The sequence below is a fragment of the Misgurnus anguillicaudatus genome, chromosome 1 (genome assembly GCF_027580225.2).
Source record: "Misgurnus anguillicaudatus chromosome 1, ASM2758022v2, whole genome shotgun sequence".
NCBI lineage: Eukaryota > Metazoa > Chordata > Actinopteri > Cypriniformes > Cobitidae > Misgurnus > Misgurnus anguillicaudatus.
Genome location: NC_073337.2, coordinates 27,385,214 through 27,399,749, shown reverse-complemented (window position 1 = coordinate 27,399,749; position 14,536 = coordinate 27,385,214). Strand labels below are relative to the sequence as shown.

At 41.1% G+C, this 14,536-nt stretch overlaps 1 protein-coding gene across 3 annotated transcripts in view; it reads right to left on the bottom strand.

Moving 5' to 3' along the window:
* Positions 1-2,274: 2,274 nt before the first annotated feature.
* btbd11a (BTB (POZ) domain containing 11a) overlaps positions 2,275-14,536 on the bottom strand; it is a 200,706-nt gene continuing 188,444 nt past the window's right edge. For all 3 annotated transcript variants that reach the window (XM_055190867.2, XM_055190868.2, XM_055190869.2), the window contains 4 exons: positions 9,814-9,895; positions 9,606-9,674; positions 9,005-9,118; positions 2,275-5,793 (listed from right to left, as the gene is read on the bottom strand). In XM_055190867.2, the coding sequence (XP_055046842.1) occupies positions 5,572-5,793; positions 9,005-9,118; positions 9,606-9,674; positions 9,814-9,895 (487 nt within the window). In that variant the 3' untranslated portion in view covers positions 2,275-5,571. The remainder of the gene's footprint in view (positions 5,794-9,004; positions 9,119-9,605; positions 9,675-9,813; positions 9,896-14,536) is intronic.

The window sequence follows — 14,536 nt, the reverse complement described above, 5'->3', positions numbered from 1 at the left end:
AATACCAACTATAGATCAAATGTAGAGACGGCGCTAAGGATCTGAATGGCATGTTTAAGAAATAAAAATGATATTATGAATATATATATTTATAATTTCATTTCATTATGTCAGGTCCGTGTAAAATCATGCCTGTGCTTCACCTGTGCCATTCTGTGGGTCAAGTTAAATCCTGTCTGTGCTTCACCTGTGTCATTCTGTGGGTCAGTGTTAAATCATGCCTGTGCTTCACCTGTGCCATTCTGTGGGTCAGGTTAAATTCTGTCTGTGCTTCACCTGTGCCATTCTGTGGGTCAGTGTTAAATCATGCCTGTGCTTTACCTGTGTCATTCTGTGGGTCAGTGTTAAATTATGCCTGTGTTATAGCTTTGTCATTCTGTGGGTCAGTGTTAAATCAGGCCTGTGCTTTACCTGTGTCATTCTGTGGGTCAGTGCTAAATTATGCCTGTGTTTCACCTGTTTCATTCTGTGGGTCAGTGTTAAATCATGCCCGTGTTTCACCTGTGTCATTATGTGGGTCAGGTTAAATCATGCCTGTGCTTCACCTGTTTCATTCTGTGGGTCAGTGCTAAATCATGCCTGTGCTTTACCTGTGTCATTCTGTGGGTCAGTGCTAAATTATGCCTGTGTTTCACCTGTGTCATTCTGTGGGTCAGTGTTAAATCATGCCTGTGTTTCACCTATGTCGTTGTGTGGGTCATTGTTAAATCATACCTGTGCTTCACCTGTGTCATTCTGTGGGTCAGTGTTAAATTATGCCTGTGTTTCACCTTTGTCATTCTGTGGGTCAGTGTTAAATCATGCCTGGGCTTCATCTGTGTCATTCTGTGGGTCAGTGTTAAATTATGCCTGTGTTTCACCTTTGTCATTCTGTGGGTCAGTGTTAAATCATGCATGTGCTTCATCTGTGTCATTCTGTGGGTCAGTGTTAAATCATGCCGGTGTTTTACCTGTGTCATTCTGTGGGTCAGTGTTAAATCATGCCTGGGCTTCTTCTGTGTCATTATGTGGGTCAGGTTAAATCATGCATGTGCTTCATCTGTGTCATTCTGTGGGTCAGTGTTAAATCATGACTGTTTTACCTGTGTCATTCTGTGGGTCAGTGTTAAATCATGACTGTGTTTCACCTGTGTCATTCTGTGGGTCTGTGTTAAATCGTGCCTGTGCTCCACCTGTTTCATTCTGTGGGTCAGTGTTAAATCATGCCTGGGCTTCATCTGTGTCATTCTGTGGGTCAGGTTAAATCATGCCTGTGCTTTACCTGTGTCATTCTGTGGGTCAGTGTTAAATCATGACTGTGTTTCACCTGTGTCATTCTGTGGGTCTGTGTTAAATCGTGCCTGTGCTCCACCTGTTTCATTCTGTGGGTCAGTGTTAAATCATGCCTGGGCTTCATCTGTGTCATTCTGTGGGTCAGGTTAAATCATGCCTGTGCTTTACCTGTGTCATTCTGTGGGTCAGTGCTAAATTATGCCTGTGTTTCACCTGTTTCATTCTGTGGGTCAGTGTTAAATCATGCCCGTGTTTCACCTGTGTCATTATGTGGGTCAGGTTAAATCATGCCTGTGGTTCACCTGTGCCATTCTGTGGGTCAGGTTAAATCATGCCTGTGCTTCACCTGTGCCATTCTGTGGGTCTGGTTAAATCATGCCTGTGCTTCACCTGTGCCATTCTGTGGGTCATTGTTAAATCATGCCTGTGCTTCACCTGTGCCATTCTGTGGGTCTGGTTAAATCATGCCTGTGCTTCACCTGTGCCATTCTGTGGGTCATTGTTAAATCATGTCTGTGTTTCACCTGTGTCATTCTGTGGGTCAGTGTTAAATCATGCCTGTGCTTCACCTGTTTCATTCTGTGGGTCAGTGTTAAATCATGCTTGTGTTTCACCTGTGTCATTATGTTGGTCGGGTTAAATCATGCCTGTGCTTCACCTGTTTCATTCTGTGGGTCAGTGTTAAATAATGCCTGTGCTTCACCTGTGTTATTGTATGGGTCAGTGTTAAATCATGTCTGTGCTTCACCTGTTTCATTCTGTGGGACAGTGTTAAATCTTGCCTGTGCTTCACCTGTATCATTCTGTTGGTCAGATTAAATTATGCCTGTGTTTCACCTGTGTCATTCTGTTGGTCAGGTTAAATTATGCCTGTGTTTCACCTGTGTCATTCTGTTGGTCAGGTTAAATGCACATGCCTATCAGAGACTGCAGGCAGGGGTAATAATCAATAATTCCTTCAAGACAAATGAAGCATCCATCAATCAATAAATCAATACACACTTGACAGCGTATCACAGAAATTTTAATGACGACCCAACACAGTGGTCAAATGTGGTCATTTCTATTGGCTGTACACAGATGCATGTCATCGCACGACTGTACTTTAGCACAAGTATAACATTCTTGTATCTTTTTAAAACTGTTAAACGTCCCTTATATTTACATCAAGTTCTGCAGATGTTTCTCTATATATCGTTTGTACAATGTTTTAATAAATTGAAATAATGATCACAAACAAATTCCTTTAGACTCTGATCCAGCCAAAGCATGCAGGTTTTGTCTAATAGAGATGTCATAAGATGTGCATTAGTGGAGACCGAACAGTTTCAAAGCATGTTTAACAGCCTGAAGCAGAAAAGCTAAAGCCGGGAAACACAGAGCGAGTTTTTGAGTTGTTTTACAGATACATAGACATGTCATAACTTTACATTTGGCCTACATGGAGCTCGATCCATGCTGTGTATGACTAACAAGGGTCAGATGTGGTACTTATTAGCATGTGTGAAGTATTGCTTTTAAAAAACCACAGTCATCGTGAACACAAATCGATTTGGGCTTTACCAAGAATTACTTTTTCCAAAGACTAATGAGGTCTGGACTTCCAAATGACAAAAATAACCTCGTCTGTGTTACAGCAACGACACAGAGCGAAGTCAAAGTGGATACAACACATTATGACATATTTCGTCTCAGTTACACAAAAAAGCAGACAGGGATTTGACAATAAATGTACTTTGTAAGAAAATAAAGTAATTATGCTAAGTTCTTTAAAATAAATGTATCTTCACAGTTTTAAATTATTTGCATCATGATATAACTCCATAGTTAGCTACATATCAATAAACTATTCATTTATATTGTTCATTGTAAATTTTGTATGACATAACCAACCGTTTTATTTCACATTAAGATAAAGTTTTCTCATTAATCTACTGTACATAAAATATAAATCATACAATGCATACCAGAATCTAAACTGTATTGGAAAGCAATACCAGCACAAGCTGCGTTATTATAAATAGTGAATCAATTAAAGGTGCAGTGTGTAATTTTTAGATGGATCTCTTGACAGAAATGCAAAATAAGATACAAAACTATATGATCAGGGGTGTATAAAGACCTTTCATAATGAACCGTTATGTTTCTATTACCTTAGAACGAGACCTTTTTATCTACATACACCGAGGATCCCCTTACATGAAAGTCGCCATTTTGTGCCGCCATTTTTCTACAGAAGCCCTTAACGGACATTTTCTTACTAAGTTGTCTCCGACGATGACATGTTTGTCCGGTGGCAGCTACCGTACACTGTAAAAAAATTCTGTAAAAATTACAGCATTACTGGGTATTACTGGCAACTAGCTGCCAGTAACTTACTGTAGATTTTACATGAATGTTATTTACTGGCAACATTTTGTTCAAAGTTAAATGAACATGAAACATTTTCAGACTTTATCGTCTACAGTAAGTTACTGGCAACCAGCTGCAAAATTACAGCGAATTTTTTACAGTGTAGCTTCTCTGTGTGTTTCAAAAGCGAGGGGTGAGCAGTGGACTGAGCCGTTGGTTGCAATTCGCAACCTCACCACTAGATGCCGCTACACACTGCACCTTTAATATTCCAAAACTGGAAAACAAAACTATTTGAGATTATTGGCTTTCGAAAGCCAAATCTTATATTATAATATTAAATATATTGAGTTGGTTTAACCCAGGGGTTTTCAAAATGGGGTCCAAGGTGGTCCCCAAAATATTTCAGAGAAAAAAACTATATAATTTATATATAAATGGATATATATTTTAGGAAGGTGGTCCCTCGCAAAATGTTCATCATATTTGGGGGTCTTTGCCATCATAAAGTTTGGTTTAACCCATGGTTGGTATATTATTGGACATAACAAAATCCTGGGTTATAAACAACCTAGCATAGGTTTATTTCTAACCCAAGACTTGGTTCTGTCCAACCATGGGTTCACCATGAGTGTGATCATAAATCTTTTGCTGGTAACGCTGCATTCCAGTACAGCTTTGATCTTCCCAACATTCCAGAGGACACGGACAAACACAGGAAAACCATAACATGCATCTTGGCAGAAATGCGTCTTGTTTTTGAGCTGGCTTCACATTGAACGAAAGCAGTGCAGCAGGTGAAGACTGGGGGGATATGTACATTGGGTCACGAAGGTAGCGACCAGTGCAATGGCGTCTCGGCATACTATTAGACAGACTCGAGCAACAAAGACTTTAAAGAACTTGGAGTCCTGCGTAAATGTCATTAAGACTAAATAGTTCTGCATCCACTAAAGGAAAATTAGCTCCCTTGAAGTTGTTTGTTGTTTTTTTACAAAAGTTGCGGAGGACCCATGCAAATGATTCACATAGATCATTAGTTAAGCGACCTCAAGGCAAAAATGAACCGCTCAGTTTCGAGTGTACTAAGCACAGTGGTGGTATTAAGGGTCATTAAAACTTGTGGGATGAAACGAATGGAGACGCTTAGCCCCGAACCGGCGGATCCAGGAGAAAACAACGGACATTCTGGTGAGGAGGTGTCAGCTAAAAACAACATGGGAAAGAAAACAAAGCCTAGCATTGAAATCATTGTACAAAAGATCGACCGTATCCTGTGATTTCTTACATCCGGCAAAGCGTTGACATCAAGAACGAGTGCTTAGATTTAAATAGCTGGCATTATTACACACAAATACTAAAAACTGTAGTAGTTGGATGTGAAGTATATAAAACACTTCCACTTTTTAAAACTCTACACCTGAAAATGTTGCCAAGGAGCTTTGTTTAACACAAATGGCTCGGGGAAACTTACAGTAATGGTTGTTTATAACCACATGCATCATTTGCTTAGTATTTGGAGAGATTCAGGGCAGGCTAACAATATTACGTAGACTAATATCACTGTGTTGCTAAAAATATGTCTACTAAATCTGTTCACGGTAAGCTCTGTGCACAGTGGGTAGCATGGCGACCATTGGCGTAGACAGTGTCCATCTGACCGCATGCATGACCGAGGCAGTGATGACATCACCCTGGACGCTAATGCTGGTCAAATGCGGCATTGCTAAGATGTTTGGTGAATGTCACGTAACGTAGCCCTTGGTACGAGTTCAGCAGGCTGACGTTTCCGCAACGTTGTGAAGATGTTAGCCTGTGGAATACAAATCAGTCTCATCGGGGTCAGTTTTGATGTTTCGGACGTCTCCGGCCGGTTTTGGGAAAGTGGCACGCGATAACGAAGCTCTCTCGTGGTGAATGAAATCTTGTGTGTATTTGGTTAAAGTGTCAGACAATGGAGCCCTTAGAGGTGGAGAGATGGATGGAGCGGATCCTCAAGGCCAGGGTTCTCTCGAGGTCGTGGAGGACATCGTAAGCGGGACCCGGACCGGGGCTCTCGGCGGGGACCTCGTAAAGTAGCTGCTTAAAGTTTTCCAGCTCAATCAGGAGCACCATGTTCTTCAAGAAATAACCCTCGATGAAGGCTGACAACTCCAAGGCCCCTAGGAACTGAGGTCGAAAATGTGTTAGGAAAACGTGACATTTGACACTTTAGCTCGTAATTTTATTACTGCATACAAATTTCCTGGTTGTTTTCTAGAGACTGAGAAATAATTAGATATGGTCATTATAGCATTGCAAAAACAAATCTAATAGTGGCTCGGTGACTTTTGTACACTCCTTTATATTTCAAAGATATGTTCTGTGAATTTTTCTGCCAAAGCTTCACTGTTTAAAATAATGCAGCTTATTAATTTAGAAAGAAACCAACACTTATAAACTGCCTGGATGCTTTGCCTTATTAAAATTCATGCACTTTGTAGCCCACGGTCACAAAAATGTTAAGCGCTGCATTTAGTTTCAGCATCTGAATGAAAGTATTTAAATGTCAAACACTGAAACTGTTTGACTGAGTGATAAGGAGACTATATCATTAAAAACAATTGCATGCTCTCTGATCAAAAGAGTGTTTACCAAGACTTTACAGATATATTGTGTAAAAACTCAAATTCTTACTACCCAGAATCAATTACTAACCTGAGCAAAAGTAAATTGTAAGAAAAAAATTGGTCAAAAATTTCTTAGCTGCCACCGGGGAGGTAACCTTTCAAAAAGCAAATTGAGAGTGCATTTTAGTACCTGAAGGGGGAAGGTTGGTACCAAAGAGTGCAAAGGTGCATTTTAGTACCTCGGAGGTGAATGTTGGTACCAAAGAGTACATTTTAATACGGTACCAAAGAGCACATTTATACCTGAAAAGTGCATGTTTGTACCAAAGAGTGCAAATGTGCATTTTAGTACCTCAGATGTGCCAATTAGTGCCAAAGAGTGCATTTTAGTACCTCAAAGCTGCATGTTGGTACCAAAGAGTGTATTTTATTATGGGTGCATAGTGGTGCCAAAGAGTGCATTTTAGTACCTCGGAGGTGAATGTTGGTACGAAAGAGTACATTTTAGTATGTTACCAAAGAGCACATTTATACCTGAAAGCTGCATGTTGGTACCAAAGAGTGCATTTTAGTAAGAGTGCATGTTGGTGCCAAAGAGTGCATTTTAGTACCTGTAAGGTGCATTTTGGTACCAAAGAGTGCAATTTAGTACCATAAAGGTGCATGTTGGTACCAAAGAGTGTATTTTATTATGGGTGCATAGTGGTGCCAAAGAGTGCAATTTAGTACCTCAAAGCTGCATGTTGGTACCAAAGAGTGCATTTTAGTAAGAGTGCATGTTGGTGCCAAAGAGTGCATTTTAGTACCTGAAAGGTGCATTTTGGTACCAAAGAGTGCAATTTAGTACCATAAAGGTGCATGTTGGTACCAAAGAGTGTATTTTATTATGGGTGCATAGTGGTGCCAAAGAGTGCAATTTAGTACCTCAAAGCTGCATGTTGGTACCAAAGAGTGCATTTTAATAAGAGTGCATGTTGGTGCCAAAGAGTGCATTTTAGTACCTGTAAGGTGCATTTTGGTACCAAAGAGTGCAATTTAGTACCATAAAGGTGCATGTTGGTACCAAAGAGTGTATTTTATTATGGGTGCATAGTGGTGCCAAAGAGTGCATTTTAGTACCTCAAAGCTGCATGTTGGTACCAAAGAGTGCATTTTAGTAAGAGTGCATGTTGGTGCCAAAGAGTGCATTTTAGTACCTGAAAGGTGCATTTTGGTACCAAAGAGTGCAATTTAGTACCATAAAGGTGCATGTTGGTACCAAAGAGTGTATTTTATTATGGGTGCATAGTGGTGCCAAAGAGTGCAATTTAGTACCTCAAAGCTGCATGTTGGTACGAAAGAGTGTATTTTATTATGGGTGCATAGTGGTGCCAAAGAGTGCATTTTAGTACCTCGGAGGTGAATGATGGTACGAAAGAGTGCATTTTAGTACGAGTGCATATTGGTGCCAAATAGTGCATTTTAGTACCTGAAAGGTGCATATTGGTACCAATGAGTGCAAAGGTGCATTTTAGTACCTCAAATGTGCCAATTGGTGCTAAAGAGTGCATTTTAGTACCTCAGAGGTGCATATTGATACCAAAGCGTGCATTTTAGTAAGAGTGCATGTTGGTGCCAAAGAGTGCATTTTAGTACCTGAAAGGTGCATTTTGGTACCAAAGAGTGCAATTTAGTACCTCAGAGGTGCATATTGATACCAAAGAGTGCATTTTAGTAAGAGTGCATGCTGGTGCCAAAGAGTGCATTTTAGTACCTGAAAGGTGCATTTTGGTACCAAAGAGTGCAATTTAGTACCTCAGAGGTGCATATTGATATCAAAGAGTGCATTTTAGTAAGAGTGCATGCTGGTGCCAAAGAGTGCATTTTAGTACCTGAAAGGTGCATTTTGGTACCAAAGAGTGCAATTTAGTAACTTAGAGGTGCAAATTGGTCCCAAAGAGTGCATTTTAGTACGAGTGCATATTGGTGCCAAAGAATGCATTTTAGTACCTCAGAGGTACATATCGGTACCAAAAAGTGTATTTTAGTACCTCAGAGGTACATATCGATACCAAAGAGTGCATTTTAGTACGGGGGCCAATTGGTGCCAAGGAGTTTATTTTAGTACCTGAAAGATGCATGTTGGTACCAAAGAGTGCAAGTGTGCATTTTAGTACCTCAGATGTGCCAACTGATGCCAAAGAGTGCATTTTAGTACCTCAAAAGTGCATGTTGGTACCAAAGAGTGCATTTTAGTAAGAGTGCATATTGGTGTCAAAGAGTGAAATTTAGTAACTCAAAGGTGCACATGGTAACAAATGTTTACATATCTGTGCTTAAATTGTACTGAACTTTGGTGCATATTGGTGCCAAATTCTGAGTTTTATCACTTTAGATGTGCATAAGAGTGCATTTTAGTACCTGAAAGGTGCATCTTGGTACCAAATAGTGCAATTTAGTACGGGAACATAATGATGCCAAAGAGTGCATTTTAGTAACTCAAAGGTGCATATGGTAACAAATGTATACACATCTGTGCTTAATTTGTACTGAACTTTTAAAAGGTACAGCCCCAGTGACAGCTTAGACCAAATTTTGACAATTTTTCTGATCTGTGGGCAACATTGAATTATATAACCCATGATTAAGTTAATCCAGTGTTAAAATGACCCTGGATAACAATAACAAATGTGAAAAGCCCTAAAGAATGAAGAACATCAAAAAGTAATTAAAATACTGAAACATCGGCACTAAAACGATTGTTCTCCACCTTTCATCTGAACTTTAAGTACCTTGGCATGTTTGTAGATGTCCACGCAGGTGTCGGTGGTGATGTTCTTGGAGCAGATGATTTCACAGTGTCTTTGGAGAGCCTCGAGCTGGAAGAACTTGGCTGCAGACAGGAGCTGTGAAACAGAAAGACCGTCAATAAGCCGAACCCATCACAGCTTCAGGTTTATGACACTTAAGTGCAATCATTTAATTAAAAATACATAAACGTTGATCATTTAGGGTTTTGCTGCAGTGCTACGTGCAATCCAGCAGACGATCCCATGTGACAAAGACGGAGATTAATAAGTAATTGGATTCAGATTTAACACAGCAGGTTGCTTGCGTAATCGTTTTTGTGATCTATACTGTGAGAATTTTCCCTTCTCCATCAGATCAGAGCTCATTCATTCATCATGTTGTGTGTACACATCTCAAGTCATCAATAATAGGTCACTTGTACACAATACAGATCCTTGTATGAATACCATCAGTGGAATTGCTCTCCTGCGTTTTCCAAAACCTCACTGTGTGTACCTATATGTGTCTATAACTGCTTGTAAGTGCTATTGTGATGATAAAAGGGTTTAGAAAGGAAAGGAAGACCTTAAAAAAATGTTTTACCTCCATAATTTCCGTGTTTCTGATGTGAAGTGACTCTGTACCCCCGCAGTAAAGGTACTGCATTACCAACTGAAACACACACAGCAAAACAATCTTATAAAGTTACAGCAGAACTTTTTGAAGAAAACTTTTACGACAGAGAAGCTTAAAAGCTCCCGCAAAGCAGCTCAGCTCGAACACATTTGAATGTAAATCAGAAGATCCCAACCTGAAAGATGATGTATTTGACGTGACTGATCTCGATGCATGTGTTCTCAGCGGCCGGTCTGTTAGAGAGCAGAGACTTAAACCTAAAGAGCAGGCGGAGATCAAGAGAAACAGCATGAACTTTCTATCAACTTTGTATTATTTGGGGAATGATATAGAGACATCATCTTACATGTTTACTAACACTTATGCTCAGTATAGCTCTCTCTTTGTCTGAAAAATAGACAACTGTTGTGTCACAGAAAAGCTAACATGAATCTTTATAGTTATCATTTTTTAATAATGTCCATATTTAGATTTATGCATTTACATAACTGCACAATACTGTATATATGTTATATCAAAAGATATTAGGTGGACTTGTAGCAAATGTTACAAAAATGCCCCCATTGCTTAATCTATTATTAATAGATAAAACTTTTTATAACATTTTACTTAAAATTAAAACAACCCAGCAAGCAATTTTGCTTTTAAAAGACGTCTATAGGCGTCCAAACACAGCTTACACGTCTAGGCTAAAACAAGGCAAAATTTGGGCTGTCGGTGAAAAATTTAATAGACGACGTCTAACCATAGCCCAAAAATAAATTAAATTAAATTAAATAAATAAATGACACCCAAACACCTTGTAATCACTGTTGGCTTTGCTTACACAATGAAATACACTGCAAAAAACGACAAATCTAAAGTACAAATATCTCTAGTTTTAAGAAAAAAAATAACAAATTTAAGTGAATTTATGCGTAAAAAATCTGCCAATGGGGTAAGAAAAACATTTAACTTTTTTCTTAAACACTTCAAAAAAATGTAAGAAAAATTTGCTTACCCCATTGGCAGATTTATTTGCTTGTTTTAAGCTAATTTTATATTTTTTGTCTAAAAACTAGACTCATAAAGAAAGAAAAATGCATATTGATTTAAGAACTAAAAACAAGACAAAAATACTAAGTAAGAAAGTTATTTTTCGCAGTGTACACTGCAAAAAAATAATTTTCAAGAAAACATTTTCTTAGTATTTTTGTCTTGTTTTCAGTAAAAATATCTAAAAATTCTTAAATAAGATGCTTTTTCTGGGTGAGCAAAACACCCCAAGAAAATAAGTAAAATTTAAGTCATTTTGTGCATAAAACAAGCAAAAAAAATCTGCCAATGGGCTAAGCAAAAAATTCTTGAAAATTTTTCTTAAGCACTAAATTCAATAAAAATTCAATAAAAATGTGCTTACCCATTGGCAGATTTGTTTGCTTGTTTTGTGCACAAAATCACTTGAATTTGATGTTTTTGTTTTGAGGACTAGACTTGTTTTCTTGGGTCGTTTTGCTCACCAAGAAAAAGCATCTTAATTAAGAATTTTTAGATATTTTTACTGAAAACAAAATACTACGATTTTTTTTCTTGAAAATCATTTTTTTGCAGTGTATTAGACGTTATTTTGGCAAAAACGACAAGCAACTAAATTTAAGTTTATTTTGGGTTAAGTGGGTTACTCATCGCTGGACTATATTGGGTCCATAACATAGATGGTGAAATTACGTTTTTAAGATTAAAATCAAATCAAATCAAAAATCAAATTTAAGTGAATTTATTTGTAAAACAAACAAACAAAAATCTGCCAATGGGGTAAGAAAATGTTGCTAACCCCATTGGCAGATTTAGCCTATTTCCTTGCATTGCAAAAAATGACTTTCAAGAAAAAAAATTCTTAGTATTTTTGTCCTGTTTTCAGTAAAAGTTCTTAAATTAAGATGCTTTTTCTTGATGAGCAAAACGACCCAAGAAAATAAATCTAGTTTTTAGATCAAAAATGTCAAATTTAAGGGATTTTGTGCATAAAACAAGCAAAAAAACAAACAAAAAAAAAAAATCTGCCAATGGGGTAAGCAAAAAAATCTTGAACATTTTTCTTAAACACTGAATTCAAGAAAAATTCAAGAAAAAATAGCTTACCTCATTGGCAGATTTTTTCTGCTTGTTTTATGCACAAAATCACTTAAATGTGAAAAAAACTAGACTTATTTTCTTGGGTCGTTTTGCTCATCAATAAAAAACATCTTAATTTAAGAATTTTTGTATATTTGAACTGAAAACAAGACAAAAATACTAAGAATTTTTTTCTTGAAAATCATTTTTTGCAGTGTAAGTAAGACCAAGTTATTTTGGCAAAAACGACATGTAACCAAATTCAAGTTTATTTTGGCTCAAGTAGGTTACTTATTCACTGGACTATATTGGGTCCATAGTTAACCTAGATGGTGAAATTATGGTTCCCTTTCAGTCGGTCACTACGACGTCACGTCGTGACCGACGAATTGGGAACTCGCTTAGAGAGACCAATCTGCTTCGAATACTACTAAAACGCCAATGAACTTGGCATTGAGATATTTGCATAATGCTGGCGCCGCCCCGCCAGGTGCGTATATAAGGCGCACGTGCAAGTGGGGAAATCAGCTTTTTATCGCTTCGAAAGCCGGCTTTATCTGACTGAGAAGCTACTATCTGCTCTTCTGGGAATGGTTGCTGAAGTTGATTGACAAGCAGTACTAACACAGCGGACGCTCGCAGTATTCCACTGCTCTGCATATTTTTTGTTTTGAGTTTAGTGTGTGCGTTGCCTTTCCCTGTGCGCATCATCAGCTGAGCACCTAAATAGTGATTTCCCTAAAAGAGTGATACGTGAGAGCTCTGTGTCTTTTTAAAGACAGCCACTCTCTCGTATATTCGGAGATCAGCGTCCTTTTCAGGATTGCTTTTCGTCCGTACGATCTTGGATGTGAGAGGTATAAGGGTTCCAGTTACGGTCACGAGCGCTGTCTTCATGCTTGGGCATCAAGCACTCTGAGGCTACGCTCGTGGAGAGTCTTTGTTCTCTCTGTGAGAGCATAACCCTCTTGGATTGCGGAGATGACTGACGTTTCTACGGGAATGCTGTCCGCGTCTTTGCAGTGCTGACACCGCCATGGTGCGGCTGTCAAGCGCTCGCATGACGCTCTTCGCATCACTACGCTGAGGAGGACGGAGGATGCGTCCTCCACCTACCGGCCTTTCATCCTCAGCCGGTTGAGGTTCCGGTGGAGACGGCAGAGTCGTGTTCTACGAAGTCTGCAGAATCCATTGGACCACCTTCTGGTCCCGTTCACTTCTGCATCTTCAGAGGGGGGTCCAATTTCCTCCGAAGTGGAGTCGTTCCGGAGATGGCGGCTGTGCCCGCTCGAGCGGCGGTAACGGTAGTGTTGGAGAGGTTAACCCCTCTCCGCCCGAACCGTACCGCCCACGTGATTGGTATTTCGGAGCTGCTCGGGCCTCTCGGTCCTCTGTTCCTGTGCCTTTCTTCCCGACGGCACGAAGAGCTGAGGTGGTTTGCGGCCATCCGGCCGTTCAGCTTCAGCTTTCACCCCTCACCTCCCTCACCAATGGAGCCGCTAAGGGCAGGGACCCTTCAGTGGAGCGGGGGGTTGCGATGCAGCTGCGTTCCTGGAGGGACCACCCAACCCTTCCCTCCCGTGTTTGTAGACAGTCGTCCGGTTACGGGCGCTGTCCGTCAGGCATGCGGAGAGGCGGCTTCAGCCCTGCACGCAATAAACGTTGCTACGGGTTCACCAAGGATTTACGAGGGAGGCCGCGACCGTCAGTCGTGCGATGTTCACGACAGTGGTTCAAGATCGCCACCTTTGGCTGTGTCTGGCTGACGGACGCAGGCGAGAACAACTTCTTGAATGCTCCTGTCTCACAGACCGGCCTCTTCGGCGAGGCCGTGGAGTCGTACAGCTCCGCTGCGCAGACTGAGGCGATCTCTGAGGTCATGCCCGGCGAAGGAGAGCTGCCCTTGGAAAAAACCACCACGCCGGCTCCTCAGTCTGCCTCTCGCCGTCGGCGTCCTGCGGCGACCACCTCCGTTCCTCTCCTCGGACCCCATCTCGGCAGCGCGGGGGAACCGGTCGTCAGCAGCTCGCCCCGCCCGCTTAGCCGCTTCCCGTGAAATCGGGAGTTTAAGTGGCCAGTAAGCGGGCGACCTGGATTGGCAGAGGATCACTCTTCAGGAGACGGTGATTCGCTCCTTCCCCCGATAGAGGGTCGGGTGGAAAATTCTTGGTTTGCATATGTTCCACCGGCTGTTCAGCCGGTGCCCACTAACCACACACAGAGTGCATTCCTCTTCCCTCTCCAGGTCTCCAGAGGATCGAGAGAGCCGTGAGCGGGCACACACCAGCTCACCCTACCTCTCCTCTATCGCCAGCGGGTGTTCTGAGGAGTCCGAGCCCTCCACTCAGGAGACCGGACCACCAGCTAACCCCTCGGAGTCTGCGTCCTCAGCTGAGGAGACCGGACGACCGTTTCCCTCAGCGGGCTCAGGTCAGTGTCACACACACACATACTGTAGATGCTTATGCTGTCACGGCAGACGCACCGGCAGTCCCGCCTGTCCCGCCTCGCTGCCCCGCCGCGGGTACACCGGTAGTGTCGTTAATTCTCCTCGTACGGTGCCTGGGTGCTTGGCTTCAGTTCCCACCCCGTTTCGTTGGGTTTTACGCACGATCCGCCTCGGTTACGAAACACAATTACCGGCACAACCCCGAATTCTCGGGCTTTCGTTTCACTCTCCGTGTCTCCATGAAAGTGTTAGTCACGGCATTAAAATATCAGAGAGAGAGCGTTGTTCGCATTCTGCTTTATTTACGTTGACTTATAATAGCCCGTTCTTGGCAGACGTGCGCGAACACAGAGAG